A 25,647-nucleotide genomic window follows, 5' to 3' on the forward strand; every position below is an offset into this window, starting at 1 on the left:
AACAACTCATGGCCATTCTGGATTGGAAACAGATCCAGAATGGCGTGTGGAAACCCAATTCATTACTCAGCTTATGCTACCCATGTTATGCACATATCTCAATAACATTACAGGGCATCCTGAGCTATGATATGTCATAGGTCGTGTGAAGAATCATATCTGTAGAGCAGATGCGGATGTTATTTATGCGTTCAGTCATATCTGTAAATTCAACCTAAATCGACGTAGGCGTAACATCTACTGATACTTCCGCTTCCATGTGAGGTGGTTATTACCATATGAAGTATTGGTTTGTGATACTGTCGGAATACCAGGTGTAGGGCTAGCATCAACATCAGGCTGCGAGTATCGACACCAGTAGTACGTCCCACTGTTGCTTGATAAGAATTAACCCGCATACAATATCCCGTGTTTCCATTGGTTGACCCACATAGCGGTGATTAGTGGCTGGTGACTGCGCAGGCGGATACACGAAGCAGTCAACAAGCCTAGTTGTGGGCAGATTGGTTACGTAACAACACAGACAGAGTCTCACAATTTAGGTATGTATGTATTATGGTATTATGGTATACGGTATTAATGTACATAAATGTGTAAACAACAGAACCGTAGTTCCAAGCAGAATAACGGTATACAGTATCTGAGTTAGGTATCCTTGTTTAATTACGGGGTATCGATAAACACAACACATAAACACAACAGCTGCCTACAACCAACTTATCACCAAGCAATCTTAATCCCATTATTCTCCTGTCTTTCATATCACTGGCTTCCTCCCAATAATCCCCCCATAGCTTACACTGATTGTGTAACAATTGACTTCTTGTGTAAACATCCTCCAACCTTGTAGGGGCGGTGGGGTAGCCTAGTGGTTAAAGCGTTGGCTCGTCACGCCGAAGGCCCCGGGTTCGATTCCCCACATGGGCACAATTTGTTAAGCCTATTTCTGGTGTCCCACGCCGTGATATTGCTGGAATATTGCTAAAAGCGGCGTAAAACTAAAACTCAGTCAGTCCAACCTTGTACATCAACCTCATTAAGTGTGCCAGAATAACTAACGAACGATGATTATGAGAGAGAGCGAAGTCATATCTTTAATCAGTAGAAGATTGGTTGTATTGAGTTGACTTGAGATGAGATTGACTGTAACAATAAACAAAACTAACTTAGATTCACATACAGCAGTAATGTCAAATGTTTACAACAGTACATAACTTAGTCATAACGTATTACGGACTGCATAGTTTTCATTTATTCACTTACAATAACTTATATGGTTACCAAATCATTGCAAACATATCAATTCATGATGTTTTCTTGCCGTTTTATATGCGCTCTCATGAAGACGAACATACTAACTTGCCTGACGACCATGCATGTCGCCACGAGACCTTCGAAACATGTGACAAAGCACCTGTAATTATCTGCCCTTTAATCACCTGTAATTATCTGCCCTTTAGTTTTAAATGCTCTGCGCCCAAATGAGATCACTTGAAATAATAAATCAAACCAGATCCTACACCGAAACGTTGCTCATATTATATTAAAGTTGTATATCCATAGAACTCTCCTCGTTGTGTATAGATACAACAGTGTTTGGATACAACAGTGTATGGATACGGCAGTGTATGTATACAGCAGTGTTTTGATACGGCAGTGTATTGATACAACAGTGTATGCAGTAGGTTCCAGGTTCCTGGTCATGCGATCATGCAACACGTCCAGTTCACATACACTGATGACTCACAGGGATGTCCAGCTTAGTTCTCCTCGGGAATTGAATTGGTTATGCATAACGGGCCTGCCCGCAGATCCGATCCGATAGTTCTATGTTTTTCGGATCGTGTTCAGCTTTTGCAAGTGGCTTTGTTTTTGCAATGCAAAGCCATAGTAGGGGGGATTGGGGAATTGTTTGTTCAGTCAAAATCATTGTGTGTGTTTGCAGAGATTCAGCACCTGCAGTATAGGGGTATCTTTACATCATGTGCCTGACTGGATGGATGCATGGTATCTTGTAGAGATATATATGCAGTTATCTAAAGTTTGCCCAATTTGACTCACATGCATAAAGCGGGTAATTACAAAATCATCTATTTGTGGTATGTCAAAGCACAAGAGACGACTGTCAACGCTTTAATCTCTCCTTGTTAAGGATTTGGTGCATATTGTGTTACACAACAAGGTCAACAACTCATGGCCATTCTGGATGGGAAACAGATTCAGAATGGCGTGTGGAAACACAATTCATTACTCAGCTTATGCTACCCATGTTATGCACATATCTCAATAACATTACAGGACATCCTGAGCTATGATATGTCATAGGTCGTGTGAAGAATCATAGACCTACCTGTAGAGCAGATGCGGATGTTATTTATGCGTTCAGTCATATCTGTTAATTCAACCTAAATCGACGTAGGCGTAACATCTACTGATACTTCCGCTTCCATGTGAGGTGGTTATTACCATATGAAGTATTGGTTTGTGATACTGTCGGAATACCAGGTGTAGGGCTAGCATCAACATCAGGCTGCGAGTATCGACACCAGTAGTATGTCCCACTGTTGCGTGTATGAATTAACCCGCATACAATATCCCGTGTTTCCATTGGTTGACCCACATAGCGGTGATTAGTGGCTGGTGACTGCGCAGGCGGATACACGAAGCAGTCAACAAGCCTAGTTGTGGGCAGATTGGTTACGTAACAACACAGACAGAGTCTCACAATTTAGGTATGTATGTATTATGGTATTATGGTATACGGTATTAATGTACATAAACATGTGTAAACAACAGAACCGTAGTTTCAAGCAGAATAACGGTATACAGTATCTGAGTTAGGTATCCTTGTTTAACTATGGGGTATTGATTGGCTGCCCAGATACACTCTCATCAGTTTCCTATGTAAGTGAGCTATTGCGACCCAAACCAACTCACTTCAGTTTACTGTGTATATTGTACATGGGGAAACTTCTCCGAAAACGGCATTTGTATCAACTCAACCAGTTGATGTATGTGTACTGAACTGACCAGCTGCTTCCGCGTGCTGGACAGATTTAACTATATAAAACACAATTCTCGGGGAATGTTCACTACGTCATGTTATAAAAATACATGAGGTCTGTGTCAGGAAGTCTAATTGAAAAGTTTGGCAGTGAGTTCTGTGTCAGGGAGTCTAATGGTAAGTTTGTCAGTGAGATCTGTGTCAGGGATTCTAATGGTAAGTTTGGCAGTGAGATCTGTGTCAGGAAGTCTAATGGTAAAGGTTGTCAGTGAGATCTGTGTCAGGGTGTCTAATGGTAAAGTTTGACAGTGAGATCTGTGTCAGGGAGTCTAATGGTACGTTTCTCAGTGAGATCTATGTGAGGAAGTCTAATCGTAAGTTTGGCAGTGATATCTATATCAGGAAGTCTAATGGTAAAGTTTGGCAGTGAGTCCCCTGTCAGGGAGTCTAATGGTACGTTTGGCAGTGAGATCTATGTGAGGAAGTCTAATCGTAAGTTTGGCAGTGATATCTATATCAGGAAGTCTAATGGTAAAGTTTGGCAGTGAGTCCCCTGTCAGGGAGTCTAATGGTAAAGTTTGTCAGTGAGTTCTGTGTCAGGGAGTCTAATGGTAAAGTTTGGCAGTAAGATCTATGTCAGGAGTCTAATGGTAAGTTTGGCAGTGAGATCTATGTCAGGGCGTGTAATGGTAAAGTATGGCAGTGAGATCTTTGTCAGGGAGTCTAATGGTAAAGTTTGGCAGTAAGATTTATGTCAGGGAGTCTAATGGTAAAGTTTGGCGGTGAGATCTATGTCAGGAGTCTAATGGTAAGTTTGGCAGTGAGATCTATGTCAGGGAGTCTAATGGTAAAGTTTGTCAGTGAGTTCTGTGTCAGGGTGTCTAATGGTAAAGTTTGTCAGTGAGTTCTGTGTCAGGGAGTCTAATGGTAAAGTATGGCAGTAAGATTTATGTCAGGGTGTCTAATGGTAAAGTTTGTCAGTGAGTTCTGTGTCAGGGTGTCTAATGGTAAAGTTTGTCAGTGAGTTCTGTGTCAGGGAGTCTAATGGTAAAATTTGGCAGTGAGATCTATGTCAGGGAGTCTAGAAGTAAGTTTGGCAGTGAGGTCTATGTCAGGGCGTGTAATGGTAAAGTTTTGCAGTGAGATCTGTTTCAGGGAGTCAAATGGTAAGTTTGGCAGTGGGATCTGTGTCAGGGAGTCTAAAGGTAAAGTTTGGCAGTAAGATCTATGTCAGGGAGTCTAATGGTAAGTTTGTCAGTGAGATCTATGTCAGGGAGTCTAATGGTAAAGTTTGGCAGTGAGATCTGTGTTAATAAGTCTAATGGTAAGTTTGGCAGTGAGATCTATATCAGGAAGTCTAATGGTAAAGTTTGTCAGTGAGATCTGTGTCAGAGCTAATGGTAAGTTTGTCAGTGAGTTCTATGTCAGGAAGTCTAATGGTAAAGTTTGGCAGTGAGTTCTGTTTCAGGAAGTCTAATGGTAAGTTTGTCAGTGAGATCTATGTCAGGGAGTCTAATTGTTAAATTTGGCGATGTGATCTAAGTCAGGGAGTCTAATGGTAAGTTTGGCAGTGAGATTTATGTCAGGGAGTCTAATTGTAAAAGCTTGTCAGTGACATCTGTGTCAAGGAGTCTAAAGTTAAGTTTTGGCAGTGAGATCTATGTCATGGGGTCTAATTGTAAGTTTGGCAGTGAGATCTAGATCAGGGCGTCTAATGGTAAAGTTTGGCAGTGAGTTCTGTCTCAGGGAGGCCAATGGTAAAGTTTGGCAGTGAGATCTATGTTAGAAAGTCTAATCGTAAGTTTGGCAGTGAGATCATTGTCAGGAAGTATAATGGAAAAGTTTGGCAATGAGTTCTGTTTCAGGAAGTCTAATGGTAAGTTTGTCAGGGAGTTTTGCGTCAGGAAGTCTAATGGTAACTTTGTCAGTGAGATCTGTGTCAGGGAGTCTAATGGTAAAGTTTATGCAGTGAAATCTGTGTCAGGGAGTGTAATGGTAATGTTTGGCAGTGAGTTCTGTCTCAGGGAGTCTAATGGTTAAATTTGGCAGTGAGATCTATGTCAGAAAGTCTAATCGTAAGTTTGGCAGTGAGATCATTGTCAGGAAGTATAATGGAAAATTGTGTCAGTGAAATCTATATCAGGTAGTCTAATGGTAAGTTTGGCAGTTGGATCTATGTCAGGAAGTCTAATGGTAAAGGTTGGATTTGAGATCTGTTTCAGGAAAAGTCTAATGGTAAGTTTTTCAGTGAGTTTTGCGTCAGGAAGTCTAATGGTAAGATTTGGAGTAAGATCTATGTCAGGGAGACTAATCGTAAGTTTGTGAGTGAGATCTGTATCAGAGCTAATTGTAAGTTTGTCAGTGAGATCTGTGTCTGGAAGTCTAATGGAAACGTTTGGCAGAGACTTCTGTGTCAGGATGTCTAATGGTAAAGGTTGTCAGTGAGATCTGTGTCAGGAAGCATAATGGTAAAGGTTGTCACTGAGATCTGTGTCAGGAGGTCTAATGGTAAAGGTTGTCAGTGAGATCTGTGCCAGGAAGTCTAATGGTAAGTTCGGCTGTGAGGTCTATGTCAGGGAGACTAATGGTAAGTTTGTCAGTGAGATCTGTGTCAGAGCTAATGGTAAGTTTGTCAGTGAGATCTGTGTCAGGGATTCTAATGGAAAGTTTGGCAGTGAGATCTGTGTCAGGGAATCTAATGGGAAAGTTTGTCAGTAAGATCTGTGTCAGGGAGTCTAATGGTAAGTTTGGCAGCCAGTTTTCTGTCAGGAAGGCTAATCGTAAGGTTGGCAGTGAGATCTATATCAGAAAGTCTAATGGTAATGTTTGTCAGTGAGTTCTGTTTCAGGAAGTGTAATGGTAAGTTTGTCAGTAAGTTTTGCGTCAGGAAGTCTAATGGTAACTTTGTCAGTGAGATCCATGTCAGGAGTCTAATGGTAGGTTTGTCAATGATATCTGTGTCAGAGCTAATGGTAAGTTTGTCAGTGAGTTCTATATCAGGAAGTCTAATGGTAAAGTTTGTCAGTGAGTTCTGTTTCAGGAAGTGTAATGGTAAGTTTGTCAGTAAGTTTTGCGTCAGGAAGTCTAATGGTAACTTTGTCAGTGAGGTCTGTGTCAGAGCCAATGGTACGTTTGTCAGTGAGTTCTGTGTGAGGAAGTCTGATGGAAACGTTTCGCAGTGAGTTCTGTGCCAGGTATTCTAATGGTAAGTTTGGCAGTGAAATCTGTGTCAGGAAGCCGAATGGTAAAGATTGTCAGTGAGATCTGTGTCAGGAAGCCTAATGGTAAGTTTGGCAGTGAGATTTGTGTCAGGAAGCCTAATGGTAAGTTTGGCAGTGAGATTTGTGTCAGGGAGACTAATGGTAAGTTTGTCAGTGAGATCTGTTTCAGAGCTAATGGTAAGTTTGTCAGTGAGGTCTGTGTCGGGAAGTCTAATGGACACGTTTGGCAGTGACATCTATGTCAGGGAGTCTAATGGTAAAGTTTGTCAGTGAGATCTATGTCAGGAAGTCTAATCGTACGTCTGGCAGTGAGGTCTATATCAGGAAGTCTAATGGTAAGGTTTGTCAGTGAGATCTATGTCAGAGAGTGTAATGGAAAGTTTCGCAGTGAGGTGTATGGCAGGGAGTCTTATGGTAAAGTTTGGCAGTGAGATCTGTGTCAGGGCGTGTAATTGTAATGTTTGGCAGTGAGTTCTGTCTCAGGGAGTCTAATGGTAAAGTTTCTAAGTGAGATATATGTCACGGAGTCTAATGGTAAAGTTTGGCAGTGAGATCTATGTCAGGGAGACCAATGGTAAGTTTGTCAGTGAGATCTGTGTCAGGAAGTCTATGGACACATTTGGCAGTGAGATCTATGTCAGGGAGTCTAATGGTAAAGTTGAAAGTGAGATCTGTGTTAGGAAGTCTAATGGTACGTTTGAGAGTGAGATCTATGTCAGGGTGTCTAATGGTAAAGTTTGGTAGTGAGATCTATATCAGGAAGTCTAATCGTACGTTTGGCAGTGAGGTCTATATCAGGATGTCAAATGGTTAAGTTTGGCAGTGAGTTTTGCGTCAGGAAGTCTAAAAGTAAGTTTGGCAGTGAAATCTATGTGAGGGAGACTGATGGTAAGTTTGTCGGTGAGATCTGTGTCAGAGCTAATGGTAACTTTGTCAGTGAGATCCATGTCAGGAGTCTAATGGTAGGTTTGTCAATGATATCTGTGTCAGAGCTAATGGTAAGTTTGTCAGTAAGTTTTGCGTCAGGAAGTCTAATCGTACGTCTGGCAGTGAGGTCTATATCAGGAAGTCTAATGGTAAGGTTTGTCAGTGAGATCTATGTCAGGGAGACTGATGGTAAGTTTGTCGGTGAGATCTGTGTCAGAGCTAATGGTAGGTTTGGCAGTGAGTTCTGTGTCAGGATGTCTAATGGTAAAGGTTGTCAGTGAGATCTGTGTCAGGAAGTCTAATGGTAAAGGTTGTCACTGAGATCTGTGTCAGGAAGTCTAATGGTAAACTTTGGCAATGAGATCTGTGTCAGGGAGTCTAATGGTAAGTTTGTCAGTGAGTTTTGCGTCAGGAAGTCTAATAGTAAGTTTGGCAGTGAGATCTATGTCAGGGAGACTGATGGTAAATTTGTCGGTGAAATCTGTGTCAGAGCTAATTGTAAGTTTGGCAGTGAGTTCTGTTAGGAAGTCTAATCGTAAGTTTGGCAGTGAGATCTGTGTCAGGGACTCTAATGGTAAGTTCGGCAGTGAGATTTATGTCAGGGAGTCTAATGGTATAAGCCTGTCAGTGTAATCTGTGTCAAGGAGTCTCATGGTAAGTTTGGCAGTGAGATCTCTGTCATGGGGTCTAATTGTAAGTTTGGCAGTGCGATCTGTGTCAGGGAGTCTAATGGTACGTTTCTCAGTGAGATCTGTGTCAGGTAGTCTAATGGTACGTTTGGCAGTGAGATCTATGTGAGGAAGTCTAATCGTAAGTTTGGCAGTGATATCTATATCAGGGAGTCTAATGGTAAAGTGTGGCAGTGAGTTCTGTGTCAGGGAGTCTAATGGTAAAGTTTCGAAGTGAGATCTATGTCAGGGAGTCTAATGGTAAAGTTTGGCAGTGAGATCTATGTCAGAAAGCCTAATCGTAAGTTTGGCAGTGAGATCTATATCAGGAAGTCTAATGGTAAAGTTTGTGAGTGAGTTCTGTTAGGGAGTCTAATGGTAAGTTTGGCAATGAGTTGTGTTTTGAGTCAGGAAGTCTAATCGTAAGCTTGGCAGTGAGATCTATGTCAGGAAGTCTAATGGTAAAGTTTGGCAATGAGTTGTGTTTCAGGAAGTCTAATGGTAAGTTTGGCATTGAGATCCATGTCAGGGAGTCTAATGGTAAAGTTTGCCAGTGAGATCCATGTCAGGGAGTCTAATGGTAAAGTTTGCCAGTGAGATCCATGTCAGGAAGTCTAATGGTAAAGTTTGGCAGTGAGTTCTGTTTCAGGAAGTCTAATGGTAAGTTTGGCATTGAGATCCATGTGAAGAAGTCTAATGGTAAAGTTTGGCAGTGAGTTTTGAGTCAGGAAGTCAAATGGTAAGTTTGGCAGTGAGATCTATGTCAGGGAGACTAAAGGTAAGTTTGTAAGTGAGATCTGTGTCAGAGCTAATGGTAAGTCTGTCAGTGAGATCTGTGTCAGGAAGTCTAATGACAACGTTTGTCAGTGAGTTCTGTCTCAGGTATTCTAATGGTAAGTTTGGCATTGAAATCTCTGTCGGGAAGTCTAATAGTAAAGGTTGTCAGTGAGATCTGTGTCAGGAAGTCTAATGGTAAATTGTGCAAATGAGATCTATATCAGAGAGTCTAATGGTAAGTTTGGCGGTGAGATCTATGTCAGGGAGTCTAATGGTAAAGATTGGCAGCGAGTTCTCTCTCAGGGAGTCTAATGGTAAAGTTTGTCACTGAGTTCTGTGTCAGGGAGTGTAATGGTTAGTTTGGCGGTGAGATCTATGTCAGGGGGTCTAATGGGAAAGTTTGCCAGTGAGATCTTTGTCAGGGAGTCTAATTATAAAGTTCGTCACTGAGTTTTGTGTCAGGGAATCTATTTGTAACATTTGGCAGTGAGATCTGTGTCAGGAAGTCTAATGGTAAAGTTTGGCAGTGAGATCTATGTCAGGGGGTCTAATGGTAAAGTTTGGCAGTGAGATCTATGTCAGGGCGTCTAATGGTAAAGTTTGGCAGTGAGTTCTGTGTCAGGAAGTCTAATGGTAAAGTTGGTGAGTGAGTTCCGTTAGGGAGTCTAATGGTAAGTTTGGCAGTGTGATCTGAGTCAGGAGTCTAATGGTTAATATTTCTCAGTAAGATCTGTGCCAGGAAGTCTAATCGTAAGCGTGGCAGTGAGATCTATATCAGGAAGTCTAATGGTAAAGTTTTGCAGTGAGATCTGTGTCAGGAATTCTAATGGTAAAGTTTGGCAGTGAGTTTTGAGACAGGAAGTCTAATGGTAAGCTTGGCAGTGAGATCTATGTCAGGGAGTGTAATGGTAAACTTTGTCACTGAGTTCTCTGTCAGGGAGTCTAATGGTAAAGTTTGGCATTGAGTTCTGTTTTAGGGAGTCTTATGGTAAGTTTGTCAGTCAGATCTATGTCAGGGCGTGTAATGGTAAGTGTGGCAGTGAGATCTATGTCAGGGATTCTAATGGTAAGTTTGGCAGTGAGATGTGCGTCAGAGGGTCTAATGGTAAAGTGTGGCAGTGAGTTCTGTGTCAGGAATCTAATGGTAAAGTTTGGCAGTGAGATCTATATCAGGAAGTCTAATGGTAAACTTTGTGAGTGAGTTCTGTTAGGGAGTCTAATGGTAATGTTTGGCAGTGAGATCTGTGTCAGGAATTCTAATCGTAAGCTTGGCAGTGAGATCCATGTCAGGAACTCTAATGGTAAAGTTTGGCAGTGAGTTTTGAGACAGGAAGTCTAATCGTAAGTTTGGCAGTTAGATCTATATCAGGAAGTCTAATGGTAAAGTTTGGCAGTGAGATCTATGTCAGGGAGACTAATGGTAAGTTTGTCAGTGAGATCTGTTTCAGAGCTAATGGTAAGTTTGTCAGTGAGGTCTGTGTCGGGAAGTCTAATGGACACGTTTGGCAGTGAGATCTATGTCAGGGAGTCTAATGGTAAAGTTTGTCAGTGAGATCTATGTCAGGAAGTCTAATCGTACGTCTGGCAGTGAGGTCTATATCAGGAAGTCTAATGGTAAGGTTTGTCAGTGAGATCTATGTCAGAGAGTGTAATGGAAAGTTTCGCAGTGAGGTGTATGGCAGGGAGTCTTATGGTAAAGTTTGGCAGTGAGATCTGTGTCAGGGCGTGTAATTGTAATGTTTGGCAGTGAGTTCTGTCTCAGGGAGTCTAATGGTAAAGTTTCTAAGTGAGATATATGTCACGGAGTCTAATGGTAAAGTTTGGCAGTGAGATCTATGTCAGGGAGACCAATGGTAAGTTTGTCAGTGAGATCTGTGTCAGGAAGTCTATGGACACATTTGGCAGTGAGATCTGTGTCAGGAAGTCTAATGACAACGTTTGTCAGTGAGTTCTGTGTCAGGTATTCTAATGGTAAGTTTGGCATTGAAATCTCTGTCGGGAAGTCTAATGGTAAAGGTTGTCAGTGAGATCTGTGTCAGGAAGTCTAATGGTAAATTGTCCAAATGAGATCTATATCAGAGAGTCTAATGGTAAGTTTGGCTGTGAGATCTATGTCAGGGAGTCTAATGGTAAAGATTGGCAGCGAGTCCTCTCTCAGGGAGTCTAATGGTAAAGTTTGTCACTGAGTTCTGTGTCAGGGAGTGTAATGGCTAGTTTGGCGGTGAGATCTATGTCAGGGAGTCTAATGGTAAAGATTGCCAGTGAGATCTTTGTCAGGGAGTCTAATTATAAAGTTCGTCACTGAGTTTTGTGTCAGGGAATCTATTTGTAACATTTGGCAGTGAGATCTATGTCAGGGGGTCTAATGGTAAAGTTTGGCAGTGAGATCTATGTCAGGGCGTCTAATGGTAAAGTTTGGCAGTGAGTTCTGTGTCAGGAAGTCTAATGGTAAAGTTGGTGAGTGAGTTCCGTTAGGGAGTCTAATGGTAAGTTTGGCAGTGTGATCTGAGTCAGGAGTCTAATGGTTAATATTTCTCAGTAAGATCTGTGCCAGGAAGTCTAATCGTAAGCGTGGCAGTGAGATCTATATCAGGAAGTCTAATGGTAAAGTTTTGCAGTGAGATCTGTGTCAGGAATTCTAATGGTAAAGTTTGGCAGTGAGTTTTGAGACAGGAAGTCTAATGGTAAGCTTGGCAGTGAGATCTATGTCAGGGAGTGTAATGGTAAACTTTGTCACTGAGTTCTCTGTCAGGGAGTCTAATGGTAAGTTTGACAGTGAGATCTATCTGAGGAAGTCTAATGGTAAAGTGTGTCAGTGAGTTCTGTTTTAGGGAGTCTTATGGTAAGTTTGTCAGTCAGATCTATGTCAGGGCGTGTAATGGTAAGTGTGGCAGTGAGATCTATGTCAGGGATTCTAATGGTAAGTTTGGCAGTGAGATCTGCGTCAGAGGGTCTAATGGTAAAGTGTGGCAGTGAGTTCTGTGTCAGGAATCTAATGGTAAAGTTTGGCAGTGAGATCTATGACAGAAAGTCTAATCGTAAGTTTGGCAGTGAGATCTATATCAGGAAGTCTAATGGTAAACTTTGTGAGTGAGTTCTGTTAGGGAGTCTAATGGTAATGTTTGGCAGTGAGATCTGTGTCAGGAATTCTAATCGTAAGCTTGGCAGTGAGATCCATGTCAGGAACTCTAATGGTAAAGTTTGGCAGTGAGTTTTGAGACAGGAAATCTAATCGTAAGTTTGGCAGTTAGATCTATATCAGGAAGTCTAATGGTAAAGTTTGGCAGTGAGATCCATGTCAGGAAGTCTAATGGTAAAGTTTGTCAGTGAGTTCTGTTTTAGGGAGTATAATTGTAAGTTTGGCAGTGAGATCTATGTCATGGCGTGTAATGGCAGAGTGTGGCAGTGAGATCTGTGTCAGGGAATCTAATGGTAAGTTTGGCAGTGAGATCTATGTCAGGGAGTGTAATGGTCAACTTTGTCAGTGAGATCTATGTCAGGGCGAGTGGTGGTAATGTGTGGCAGTGAGATCTATGTCAGGAAGTCTAATGGTAAAGTTTGGCAGTGCGGTCTATGTCAGGGAGTCTAATGGTAAAGTTTGGCAGTGAGTTCTGTGTCAGGTATTCTAATGGTAAGTTTGGCAGTGAGATCTGTGTCAGGAAGCCTAATGGTAAGTTTGGCAGTGAGATCTATGTCAGGGAGTCTAATGGTAAAGTTGCTAAGTGAGATCTATGTCAGTGCGTCTAATGGTAAGTTTGGCGGTGAGATCTATGTCAGGGAGTCTAATGGTAAAGTTTGGCAGTGAGAATTGTGTCAGGGAGTCTAATGGCAAGTTTGGCGGTGAGATCTATGTCAGGGAGTCTAATGGTAAAGTTTGGCAGTGAGAATTGTGTCAGGGAGTCTAATGGTAAAGTTTGGCAGTGAGATCTGTGTCAGGGAGTCTAATGGTAAAGTTTGGCAGTGAGTTCTGTTTCAGGAAGTCTAATGATAACTTTGGAAGTGAGATCTATGTCAGGGAGACTAAAGGTAATTTTGTCGGTGAGATCTGTTTCAGAGCTAAAGGTAAGTTTGTCAGTGAGATCTGTGTCAGAAATTCTAATGAAAACGTTTGGCAGTGAGTTCTGTGTCAGGTATTCTAATGGTAAGTTTGGCAGTGAGATCTGTGTCAGGAAGTCTAATGGTAAAGGTTGTCAGTGAGATCTGTGTCAGGAAGTCTAATGGTATGTTTGGCAGTGAGATCTATGTCAGGGAGTCGAATGGTAAAGTTTCTAAGTCAGATCTATGTCAGTGCGTCAAACGCTAAGTTTGGCGGTGAGATCTGTGTCAGGGAGTCTAATGGTAAAGTTTGGCAGTGAGATCTATGTCAGGGGGTTTAATGGTAATGTTTTGGAGTGAGTTCTGTGTCAGGGAGTCTAATGGTAAAGTTTGGCTGTGAGATCAATGTCAGAAAGTCTATTCGTAGGTTTGGCAGTGAGATCTATATCAGGAAGTCTAATGGTAAAGTTGGTGAGTGAGTTCTGTCAGGGAGTCTAATGGTAAGTTTGGCAGTAAGGCCTGTTTCAGGTAGTCTAATGGTACGTTTGTCAGTGACTTTTGTGTCAGGAACTCTAACCGTATGCTTGGCAGTGAGATCTATATCGGGAAGTCTAATGGTAAAGTTTGGCAGTGAGATCCATGTCAGGAAGTCTAATGGTACAGTTTGGCAGTTAGTTTTGAGACAGGAAGTCTAATCGTAAGTTTGGCAGTGAGATCTATCTGAGGAAGTCTAATGGTAAAGTTTGGCAGTGAGATCTATGCAAGGAGTCTACTGGTAAGTTTGGCAGTGAGATCTATGTCAGGGGGTCTAATGGTAAAGTTTGGCAGTGAGATTTATGTCAGGGCGTCTAATGGTAAAGTTTGGCAGTCAGTTCTGTGTCAGGAAGTCTAATGGTAAAGGTTCTAAGTGAGATCCATGTCAGGGAGTCTAATGGTAAAGTTTGTCAGTGAGATCTATGTCAGGGCGTCTAATGGTACAGTTTGGCAGTGAGATCTATGTCAGGGTGTCTAATGGTAAAGTTTGGCAGTCAGTTCTGTGTCAGGGAGTCTAATCGTAAAGTTTGGCAGCGATATCTATGTGAGAAAGTCTAATCGTAAGTTTGGCAGTGAGATCTATGCAAGGAGTCTACTGGTAAGTTTGGCAGTGAGATCTATGTCAGGGGGTCTAATGGTAAAGTGTGGCAGTGAGTTCTGTTTTAGGGAGTTTAATGGTAAGTGTGACAGTGAGATCTATGCCAGGGGGTCTAATGGTAAAGTTTGGCAGTGAGATCTATGTCAGGTCGTGTAATGGTAAAGTGTGGCAGTGAGTTCTGTGTCAGGGAGTCTAATGGTAAAGTTTCTAAGTGAGATCTATGTAAGGGCGTGTAATGGTAAAGTTTGGCAGTGAGATCTATGTCAGGGAGTCTAATCGTAACGTTTGGCAGTGATATCTATGTCAGGAAGTCTAATGGTAAAGTTTGTCAGTGAGTTCTGTGTCAGGGAGTCTAATAGTAAGTTTGGCAGTGAGATCTATGTCAGGGGATCTAATGGTAAAGTTTGGCAGTCAGATCTATCTCAGGAAGTCTAATGGTAAAGTTTGTCATTGAGTTATGTTCTAGGGTGTCTAATGGTAAGTTTGGCAGTGAGATCTATGTCAAAGAGTCTAATAGTAAAGTTTGGCAGTGAGATCTGTGTCAGGAAGTCTAATGGTATGTTTGGCAGTGAGATCTATGTCAGGGAGTCGAATGGTAAAGTTTCTAAGTCAGATCTATGTCAGTGCGTCAAACGCTAAGTTTGGCGGTGAGATCTGTGTCAGGGAGTCTAATGGTAAAGTTTGGCAGTGAGATCTATGTCAGGGGGTTTAATGGTAATGTTTTGGAGTGAGTTCTGTGTCAGGGAGTCTAATGGTAAAGTTTGGCTGTGAGATCAATGTCAGAAAGTCTATTCGTAGGTTTGGCAGTGAGATCTATATCAGGAAGTCTAATGGTAAAGTTGGTGAGTGAGTTCTGTCAGGGAGTCTAATGGTAAGTTTGGCAGTAAGGCCTGTTTCAGGTAGTCTAATGGTACGTTTGTCAGTGACTTTTGTGTCAGGAACTCTAACCGTATGCTTGGCAGTGAGATCTATATCGGGAAGTCTAATGGTAAAGTTTGGCAGTGAGATCCATGTCAGGAAGTCTAATGGTACAGTTTGGCAGTTAGTTTTGAGACAGGAAGTCTAATCGTAAGTTTGGCAGTGAGATCTATCTGAGGAAGTCTAATGGTAAAGTTTGGCAGTGAGATCTATGCAAGGAGTCTACTGGTAAGTTTGGCAGTGAGATCTATGTCAGGGGGTCTAATGGTAAAGTGTGGCAGTGAGTTCTGTTTTAGGGGAGTTTAATGGTAAGTGTGACAGTGAGATCTATGCCAGGGGGTCTAATGGTAAAGTTTGGCAGTGAGATCTATGTCAGGTCGTGTAATGGTAAAGTGTGGCAGTGAGTTCTGTGTCAGGGAGTCTAATGGTAAAGTTTCTAAGTGAGATCTATGTAAGGGCGTGTAATGGTAAAGTTTGGCAGTGAGATCTATGTCAGGGAGTCTAATCGTAACGTTTGGCAGTGATATCTATGTCAGGAAGTCTAATGGTAAAGTTTGTCAGTGAGTTCTGTGTCAGGGAGTCTAATAGTAAGTTTGGCAGTGAGATCTATGTCAGGGGATCTAATGGTAAAGTTTGGCAGTCAGATCTATCTCAGGAAGTCTAATGGTAAAGTTTGTCATTGAGTTATGTTCTAGGGTGTCTAATGGTAAGTTTGGCAGTGAGATCTATGTCAAAGAGTCTAATAGTAAAGTTTGGCAGTGAGATCTGTGTCAGAGGGTCTAATGGTAAAGTTTGGATGTGAGTTCTGTTTCAGGAATCTAATGGTAAAGTTTGACAGTGAGATCTATGTCAGGGAGTCTAATGGTACGTTTGGCAGTGAGATTTATGTCAGGGGGTCCAATGGTCAAGTTTGGCAGTGAGATCTATGTCAGGGAGTCTAATCGTAAAGTGTGGCAGTGAGATCTATCTCAGGAAGTCTAATGGTAAAGTTTGTGAGTGAGTTCTGTTTTAGGGAGTCTAATAGTAGGTTTGGCAGTGAGATCTATGTCAGGGCGTGTAATGGTAAAATGTGGCAGTGAGATCTATTTCAGGGAGTCTAATGGTAAGTTTGGCAGTGAGATCTATGTCAGAGAGTCTAATAGTAAAGTTTGGCAGTGAGATCTGTGTCAGAGGGTCTAATGTTAAAGTTTGGAAGTGAGTTCTGTGTCAGAAATCTAATGGTAAAGTTTGTCAGTAAGTTCTGTTTTAGGGAGTCTAATGGTAAGTGTGGCCCGTGAGATCTATGTCAGGGGGTGTAATGGTAAAGTTTGCCAAAGAGATCTATGTCAGGGGGTCTAATGTTAAAGTTTGTCAGTGTTTTCTGTTTTAGGGAGTCTAATGGTAAGTGTGGCAGTGAGATCTATGTCAGGGGGTCTAATGGTAAAGTTTGGCAGTGAGATCTATCTCAGGAAGTCTAATGGTAAAGTTTGTCAGTGGGTTCTGTTTTAGGGAGTCTAATAGTAAGTTTGGCAGTGAGATCTATGTCAGGGCTTGTAATGGTAAAGTGTGGCAGTGAGATCTATGTCAGGGAGTCTAATAGTAAAGTTTGTCAGTGAGATCTATGTCAGGGCGAGTAATGGTAAATTGTTGCAGTGAGATCTATGTCAGGGAGTCTAATGGTAAAGTTTGTCAGTCAGATCTATGTCAGGGGGTCTAATGTTAAAGTTTGTCTGTGTTTTCTGTTTTAGGGAGTCTAATGGTAAGTGTGGCAGTGAGATCTATGTCAGGGGGTCTAATGGTAAGGTTTGTCAGTTAGTTCTGTTTTAGGGAGTGTAATGGTAAGTGTGGCAGTGAGATCTATGTCAGGGGGTCTAATGGTAAAGTTTGGCAGTGAGATCTATCTGAGGAAGTCTAATGGTAAAGTTTGTCAGTGGGTTCTGTTTTAGGGAGTCTAATAGTAAGTTTGGCATTGAGATCTATGTCAGGGCTTGTAATGGTAAAGTGTGGCAGTGAGATCTATGTCAGGGAGTCTAATGGTAAAGTTTGTCAGTGAGATCTATGTCAGGGCGAGTAATGGTAAATTGTTGCAGTGAGATCTATCTCAGGAAGTCTAATGGTAAAGTTTGTCAGTGGGTTCTGTTTTAGGGAGTCTAATAGTAAGTTTGGCATTGAGATCTATGTCAGGGCTTGTAATGGTAAAGTGTGGCAGTGAGATCTATGTCAGGGAGTCTAATGGTAAAGTTTGTCAGTGAGATCTATGTCAGGGCGAGTAATGGTAAATTGTTGCAGTGAGATCTATGTCAGGGAGTCTAATGGTAAAGTTTGGCAGTGAGATCTGTGTCAGGGTGTCTAATGGTAAAGTTTGGCAGTGAGTTCTGTGTCAGGAGTCTAATGGTAAGTTTGTCAGTGAGTTCTGGTTTAGGGAGTGTAATTGTAAGTTTGGCAGTGAGATCTATGTCAGGGCGTCTAATGGTATAGTTTGGCAGTGAGATCTATGTCAGGGTGTCTAATGGTAAAGTTTGGCAGTCAGTTCTGTGTCAGGGAGTCTAATCGTAAAGTTTGGCAGCGATATCTATGTGAGAAAGTCTAATCGTAAGTTTGGCAGTGAGATCTATGCAAGGAGTCTACTGGTAAGTTTGGCAGTGAGATCTATGTCAGGGGGTCTAATGGTAAAGTGTGGCAGTGAGTTCTGTTTTAGGGAGTTTAATGGTAAGTGTGACAGTGAGATCTATGCCAGGGGGTCTAATGGTAAAGTTTGGCAGTGAGATCTATGTCAGGTCGTGTAATGGTAAAGTGTGGCAGTGAGTTCTGTGTCAGGGAGTCTAATGGTAAAGTTTCTAAGTGAGATCTATGTAAGGGCGTGTAATGGTAAAGTTTGGCAGTGAGATCTATGTCAGGGAGTCTAATCGTAACGTTTGGCAGTGATATCTATGTCAGGAAGTCTAATGGTAAAGTTCGTCTGTGAGTTCTGTGTCAGGGAGTCTAATAGTAAGTTTGGCAGTGAGATCTATGTCAGGGGGTCTAATGGTAAAGTTTGGCAGTCAGATCTATCTCAGGAAGTCTAATGGTAAAGTGTGTCATTGAGTTATGTTCTAGGGTGTCTAATAGTAAGTTTGGCGGTGAGATCTATGTCAAAGAGTCTAATAGTAAAGTTTGGCAGTGAGATCTGTGTCAGAGGGTCTAATGGTAAAGTTTGGATGTGAGTTCTGTTTCAGGAATCTAATGGTAAAGTTTGGCAGTGAGATCTATGTCAGGGAGTCTAATCGTAAAGTGTGGCAGTGAGATCTATCTCAGGAAGTCTAATGGTAAAGTTTGTGAGTGAGTTCTGTTTTAGGGAGTCTAATAGTAGGTTTGGCAGTGAGATCTATGTCAGGGCGTGTAATGGTAAAGTGTGGCAGTGAGATCTATTTCAGGGAGTCTAATGGTAAGTTTGGCAGTGAGATCTATGTCAGAGAGTCTAATAGTAAAGTTTGGCAGTGAGATCTGTGTCAGAGGGTCTAATGTTAAAGTTTGGAAGTGAGTTCTGTGTCAGGAATCTAATGGTAAAGTTTGTCAGTAAGTTCTGTTTTAGGGAGTCTAATGGTAAGTGTGGCAGTGAGATCTATGTCAGGGGGTCTAATGGTAAAGTTTGGCAGTGAGATCTGTGTCAGGATGTCTAATGTTAAAGTTTGTCTGTGTTTTCTGTTTTAGGGAGTCTAATGGTAAGTGTGGCAGTGAGATCTATGTCAGGGGGTCTAATGGTAAAGTTTGCCAGTGAGATCTATGTCAGGGGGTCTAATGTTAAAGTTTGTTAGTGTTTTCTGTTTTAGGGAGTCTAATGGTAAGTGTGGCAGTGAGGTCTATGTCAGGGGGTCTAATGGTAAGTTTGGCAGTGAGATCTGTGTCAGGGTGTCTAATGGTAAAGTTTGTCAGTTAGTTCTGTTTTAGGGAGTCTAATGGTAAGTGTGGCAGTGAGATCTATGTCAGGGGGTCTAATGGTAAAGTTTGGCAGTGAGATCTATCTCAGGAAGTCTAAAGGTAAAGTTTGTCAGTGGGTTCTGTTTTAGGGAGTCTAATAGTAAGTTTGGCATTGAGATCTATGTCAGGGCTTGTAATGGTAAAGTGTGGCAGTGAGATCTATGTCAGGGAGTCTAATGGTAAAGTTTGTCAGTGAGATCTATGTCAGGGCGAGTAATGGTAAATTGTTGCAGTGAGATCTATGTCAGGGAGTCTAATGGTAAAGTTTGTCAGTCAGATCTATGTCAGGGGGTCTAATGTTAAAGTTTGTTAGTGTTTTCTGTTTTAGGGAGTCTAATGGTAAGTGTGGCAGTGAGATCTATGTCAGAGGGGTCTAATGGTAAAGTTTGGCAGTGAGATCTGTGTCAGGGTGTCTAATGGTAAAGTTTGTCAGTTAGTTCTGTTTTAGGGAGTCTAATGGTAAGTTTGTCAGTGAGATCTATGTCAGGGCGAGTAATGGTAAATTGTTGCAGTGAGATCTATGTCAGGGAGTCTAATGGTAAAGTTTGGCGGTGAATCTGTGTCAGGGGGTCTAATGGTAAAGTTTGGCAGTGAGATCTATCTCAGGAAGTCTAATGGTAAAGTTTGTCAGTGGGTTCTGTTTTAGGGAGTCTAATAGTAAGTTTGGCATTGAGATCTATGTCAGGGCTTGTAATGGTAAAGTGTGGCAGTGAGATCTATGTCAGGGAGTCTAATGGTAAAGTTTGTCAGTGAGATCTATGTCAGGGCGAGTAATGGTAAATTGTTGCAGTGAGATCTATGTCAGGGAGTCTAATGGTAAAGTTTGGCAGTGAGATCTGTGTCAGGGTGTCTAATGGTAAAGTTTGGCAGTGAGTTCTGTGTCAGGAGTCTAATGGTAAGTTTGTCAGTGAGTTCTGGTTTAGGGAGTGTAATTGTAAGTTTGGCAGTGAGATCTATGTCAGGGCGTGTAATGGTAGAGAGTGGCAGTGAGATCTGTGTCAGGGAGTCTAATGGTAAAGTTTGTCAGTGAGATCTATGTGAGAGGGTCTAATTGTAAGTTTGTCAGTGAGTTCTCTGTCAGGGAGTCTAATGGTAAGTTTGGCAGTGAGATCTATGTCAGAGAGTTCTAATGGTACAGTTTGGTAGTGAGATCTGTGTCAGAGGGTCTAATTGTAAAGTTTGGATGTGAGTTCTCTGTCAGGGAATCTAATGGTAAAGTTTGTCAGTGAGATCTGTGTCAGGGAGTCTAATGGTAAAGTTTGTCAGTGAGATCTATCTCAGGGAGTTTAAGTGTAAAGTTTGGCAGTGAGATCTGTGTCAGGGAGTCTAATGGTAAAGTTTGGCAGTGAGATCTATGCAAGGAGTCTAATTGTAAGTTCGGCAGCGAGTTCTGTGTCAGGAGTCTAATGGTAAGTTTGTCAGTGAGTTCTGGTTTAGGGAGTGTAATTGTAAGTTTGGCAGTGAGATCTATGTCAGGGCGTGTAATGGTAGAGAGTGGCAGTGAGATCTATGTCAGGGCGTCAAATGGTAAAGTTTGGCAGTGAGTTCTGTGTCAGGGAGTCTAATGGTAAAGTTTCTAAGTGAGATCTATGTCAGGGACTAATGATGTTACCGAATGTGTGACTGAAGGGTGTTACCCGATGTGTGATTGAAGGGTGCTACCCGATGTGTGCCTGAAGAGTGTTACCCCATGTGTTACTGAAGGGTTCTACCCGATGTGTGACTGAAGGATGTTACACGATTTGTGACTGAAGGGTGTTAGCCGATGTGTGACACGCTGGTGTTAACCAATGTCTGACTTGCTTTACCCGATGTGTTACTTGCGGATGTTACCTGGTGTGGGACTGTCGGGTGTTTCCCGATGTATGACTGAAGGGTGTGAAGCAATGTGTGACTGAAGGGTGTTACCCGATGTTTGACTGAAAGGTGTTACCCGATGTGTGACTAGCTGGTGTTACCCGATGTGTGACTGGCGGGTGTTACCCTATGTGTGACTGGCAGGTGTTAAGCGATGTGTTACTGGCAGATGTTATCCAATGTGTAAGTGAAGTGTTTTACCCTATGTGTGACTGAAGGGTGATACCCGATGTGTGACTGAAGGGTGTTACCTGAAGTGTGACTGAAGGGTGTTACCCGATGTGTGACTGAAGGGTGTTACCCGATGTGTGATTGAAGGGTGTTACCCGATGTGTGACTGAAGGGTGTTACCCGATGTGTGACTAGCGGGTGTTACCTGATGTGTGACTGAAGGGTGTTACCCGATGTGTGAGTGAAGGGTGTTACCCGATGTGTGACTAGCGGGTGTTACCCTATGTGTGACTGAAGGGTGTTACCCGATGTGTGACTGAAGGTTGTTACCTGATGTGTGACTGAAAGGTGTTACCCGATGTGTGACTGAAGGTTGTTACACGATGTGTGACTGAAGGGTGTTACCTGATGTGTGACTGAAGGTTGTTACCTGATGTGTGACTGAAGGTTGTTACACGATGTGTGACTAGCGGGTGCTACCCGATGTGTGACTGAAGGGTGTTACCTGATGTGTGACTGAAGGTTGTTACCTGATGTGTGACTGAAAGGTGTTACCCGATGTGTGACTGAAGGTTGTTACACGATGTGTGACTGAAGGTTGTTACCTGATGTGTGACTGAAGGGTGTTACACGATGTGTGACTAAAGGGTGTTACCCGATGTGTGACTGAAGGTTGTTACCCGATGTGTGACTGGCGGGTGTTACCCGATGTGTTACTGGCAGATGTTACCCTATGTGTGGCAGGCGGGTGTTAAGCGATGTGTGACTGAATGTTGTTACCTGATGTGTGACTAGCGGGTGTTACCTGATGTGTGACTGAAGGGTGTTACCCGATGTGTGACTGGATGTATGTTTATGGAGCGTGTTTCCGGATGTACGACTGGCGGGTGTGACTAATCTCTTGCATTGATTTTATTCTCTTGTTTATTCTGAAATGTCGTTCTTTTTCAAAGAACTTGATGCAGGTCATGCAGTGTCGGATGTCAATTTGTCACTGTTTTATTCCCGGTGTGTCTGGGTGATGCAGGTCATGCAGTGTCGGATGTTCATTTGTCACTGTTTTATTCCCTGTGTCTGGGTGATGCAGGTCATGCAGTGTCGGATGTCAATTTGTCACTGTTTTATTCCCGGTGTGTCTGGGTGATGCAGGTCATGCAGTGTCGGATGTTCATTTGTCACTGTTTTATTCCCTGTGTGTCTGGGTGATGCAGGTCATGCAGTGTCGGATGTCAATTTGTCACTGTTTTATTCCCGGGGGCCTGGGTGATGCAGGTCATGCAGTGTCGGGGGTCCATTTGTCACTGTTTTATTCCTGGGGGCCTGGGTGAGCATGTTTTGTTCTTGTATAAGTGTTGTGGTCCTTGTCGTGGGGCTTATGTTAACTGATTTCACTTGGAACAGATGTGCGCGTCTCCTGTCAGTGCTGGACCTCAACGTGGTGCAGGAGTGACAACGTCATGGACGGCCAACACAGCACAAGGTATGAACGCATTCTGAGATGTATATTTATAGGAAAACGTTCATCTATATCTTGTTTATAAAGCAGATGTTTCATTTTAATTGAGTTTGGAATAATTTGAACAATAATTATATTCTTCATTACAACCGTTTTACATGTAGATAGATGCGTCCTCCCTTTCACGATGTTCAACCACTCCACACAAGATCACAACATGAACAAGCTGTCCATCCTCGGTGTTGCATTGGCGGTATTCAATGTCGTCCTGCTGGCAGCACTGGTCGGCGTTGTAGTACGCCTTCAGACACACAGTCGACTGTCAAGTGACCATCTATACAGTCTCAATGCATCGCAGGTCATTACCACAACGGTACACAATTTCATTTCAGTTAGTGTTTGTGTCATCAATCACATTCTGTCTGAGCAAGAAAGTATCATCTCATATGTTTCTTTTCTTCGTGGTGCCCAAGGATTAAAACCCAGTGCGTACATGTATATAAAGCAGTACCTAAAGGATATTGTTAGTAGTCGTTCGCTGGCATTTAGCATATGTTTATCAAAGGTAGGACCTCAGGTCACTGGTCTCAACCATTCAATCCTCAAACAACCATTGTTTAAGGTAGCACATATAACATTTTGACCCAGAGGGTTTGTGTTTCAGGTGGGCAAGCTTAAGGAAGAAACCAACCGAGGTAAAGGAGGAGTTTATACTACACACACACACACGCACACGCACACGCACACGCACACGCACATCGCACACATATCGCACAATATCAAATGTTAGATATTTTGTTACAGTTGAGCACCACTGCCGGAGCGTGGCGAGCACGTACCAGACGTCCGGTAACAGTGGCAAAGCCTCTGCACACGTCACCCTAAACTCCACAGGTAACGTCCACACATCGAGCTATTATAACCAGTTAGTGAATTGAGACTGCAAACATGGCAGAGTACCATTTCTTAATTTCCAAAGGTTGTCAGCCTTGGAACATAGTTGTTTGCGTGCTCATAACATCAACCATTAGTTTGTCAGGTATCGATATATTAGGCTGTTATACAGTGAAATACCATTACATTCACTGGACAGATGGCCGCATGCACAGCTAAAATGTCTGAAACAGACTGCAGGTACACAACACGACCGTGGGGCAATACCTTTATGTCCATTAGAGTATTTGATATCTACTCTCCGCGGCGAATAGGCTATTAATTATTTTTTGACGAACTTCAAGGTATTAATTATTTTATTTTCTGACAAGCGTTAAAGGAATCATGGAAATCTCGGCATCAGTATCTGGAAAACTGTATCGAATTTGAGATATCAAATAACTGAAATTTTATATTAAAACTTAATAATCGGTATATTTGACCATGAGTTGGCGGGAAGGTTTGTACACTTGATACTTTTGATCAGAAGTTAGAGGCACGATCGTTCATTTTTTTGACGGACGATTTGGGGAATGGAGGGCTGCTAAGGGTGAACTGCCGGACGCGATGGGTAGCCTTATTTCACTGCAAGGATAGGGATTTGTTCGAGGAATGCTTGAGAGAAAACGACGTGATTCCTAGCAAACTAGAATGGGAACGAGTGAAAAAACAGCTCGCCGAAACGAAACATGCCAAACTCGCGTTGAAAACCGACCAACCCGTGGCTTATCGAGTGTTTTAGCTTAGCAGTGCTTAGCAAATGCTTAGCAAATGAAAGTTTATAGTTTTATATTAAATGTCGACTTTTGAAATTTCATCGTGTGTAAAGTTTGTATCTTGCAAATTACATCGCAAAATATTGAAACACGATGAAATCAGAATTCTAGCCGAAGCAAAGTTATAAGCAATAGACGACCATATTTCCACCGCACTCACTGACAATAAATCTCAGAGGATGAGTTTCGTTTGGTCCTCTTTAAACTCGCAAAATATCACAAAATGAAACAAGAGATTCGAACCAAGTCTCGTAAAAGCACCACCATCAGCGAAGGCGAGAAAAAGAGTACATAAACCAAGGGATACAGCAAGCCCAACAAACCTCCATTACGAAAACATAAGAAATCATAAGAGATTCACATTAAATTGTTTCGCCGAGATCAACATTATATAGGTTGATCAGAATAGTGTCACGTGACCAGGAAAGTGTCGGTTCGCGGTCATAGTGACCAGGAAGTTTTGGGGCGAGCAAAAAGTGGAATGCACACTAGCGGAGAGAGATAAGGGCCTGACAAAAGCTTTATTTCATAAATCAAGCTTTACAGAGGCTTTTGTCAGACTTTATATTGTATCCCCATTCTATATACTACTATAACACAAGTATCAACTATCAGTATTGCTATACATTCTACAACACACATGTCAACCATCAGTATTGCTGTACCATTTATAACACAAGTATCAACTATCAGTATTGCTATACATTCTATAACACACATGTCAACCATCAGTATTGCTGTACCATTTATAACACAAGTATCAACTATCAGTATTGTTATACATTCTATAACACAAGTATCAACCATAAGTATTGCTATACCATCTATAACACAACTATCAGTATTGTTATACATTCTATAACACAAGTATCAACCATCAGTATTGCTATACGGCAGTTCCCCGACCTCATGACGGTGACGTACAAATTCTCTCCTGGCGACATGACATCGATGCAGCCTTCCTTAATGAGGGGATCACCTGCCAAGATGGCGGCCTGACAGTGTGGAAGGGAGGCTACTACTATGTCTACAGTCAGGTACAAAAACAAACCAGCCTGCCAGGATTTATCATGGATGAGATAGAATATTTATCATGGTAACCTATATTGTGTCATGGTAAACAATAACTAAAATGAGGTATATTACTAATTATGTCAACTCACCGGTGATATTTTCATGTAGATGATATTTACATATAATCTCGTCTTTCGCTGCTCATCTGACGCGGAGGGACACGAACGGAATTGCGATGAAAGCTGCGTAAAAGTATACTCACTCAATCATTACAGATCGTTTACAGTGGGAACGGAACCCAGGAACTGGACTATGGGCGGATCCTGCACACAGTGGTCAAACAGAAGACGTCAGAGCTGGCGGAAGCACCAACTCCCCTGATGAGGAACCTGCAGTCCACCCCCAGCATCAGACGGGGACGAACCGCCTACACCACCAGCAGCCTGGGGGCCACCTTCTACCTGGAACCCAACACCAGGGTCATGGTCAAGTCCAGTGTTCCTGGGAACATCGATGTCAGCACACCTCACTCCACCTATTTCGGGATGTTCCTAATATAGTGTCCAGTCTTCCTGGGAAAATGGATGTCAGCACACCTACTTGAGCTTTGGTCTTGTTGATATTGACATGTGGAACTGGTGGTTAGCTCTCCGGCGATACAGAATGACATTTGTCTAAAGCATCGGATGAACGTTTGGATACATTGCAAGGCATTGACAGTTACTGGTGCTTAGCTCTCCAGCGATACAGAATGACATTTGTCTATAGCATAGGATATACATTGGGAGACATTGCAAATATTTACAATGACCTTCTAAGAAA

At 42.3% G+C, this 25,647-nt stretch overlaps 1 protein-coding gene across 5 annotated transcripts; it reads left to right on the top strand.

Moving 5' to 3' along the window:
- Positions 1 to 511: 511 nt before the first annotated feature.
- On the top strand, positions 512 to 25,647 carry LOC124253785 (tumor necrosis factor ligand superfamily member 15-like). 5 transcript variants are annotated; one of them, XM_046687626.1, is made up of 7 exons: positions 512 to 542; positions 22,048 to 22,126; positions 22,267 to 22,475; positions 22,767 to 22,797; positions 22,907 to 22,996; positions 24,709 to 24,848; positions 25,101 to 25,647. In XM_046687626.1, the coding sequence occupies exons 2-7, from the start codon at positions 22,048 to 22,050 to the stop codon at positions 25,383 to 25,385; spliced, it is 834 nt and encodes a 277-aa protein (XP_046543582.1). In that variant the 5' UTR covers positions 512 to 542; the 3' UTR covers positions 25,386 to 25,647. The 5 variants fall into 5 exon arrangements, with proteins under 5 accessions (XP_046543582.1, XP_046543583.1, XP_046543581.1 ...); XM_046687627.1 differs by lacking the exon at positions 512 to 542 and adding an exon at positions 2,625 to 2,732 and having other exon boundaries at positions 22,256 to 22,475; XM_046687625.1 differs by lacking the exon at positions 512 to 542 and adding an exon at positions 2,625 to 2,732.

The sequence above is a fragment of the Haliotis rubra genome, unplaced genomic scaffold, assembly GCF_003918875.1.
Source record: "Haliotis rubra isolate DU_JTF1 unplaced genomic scaffold, ASM391887v1 Scf551, whole genome shotgun sequence".
Taxonomy (NCBI): Eukaryota; Metazoa; Mollusca; class Gastropoda; order Lepetellida; family Haliotidae; genus Haliotis; species Haliotis rubra.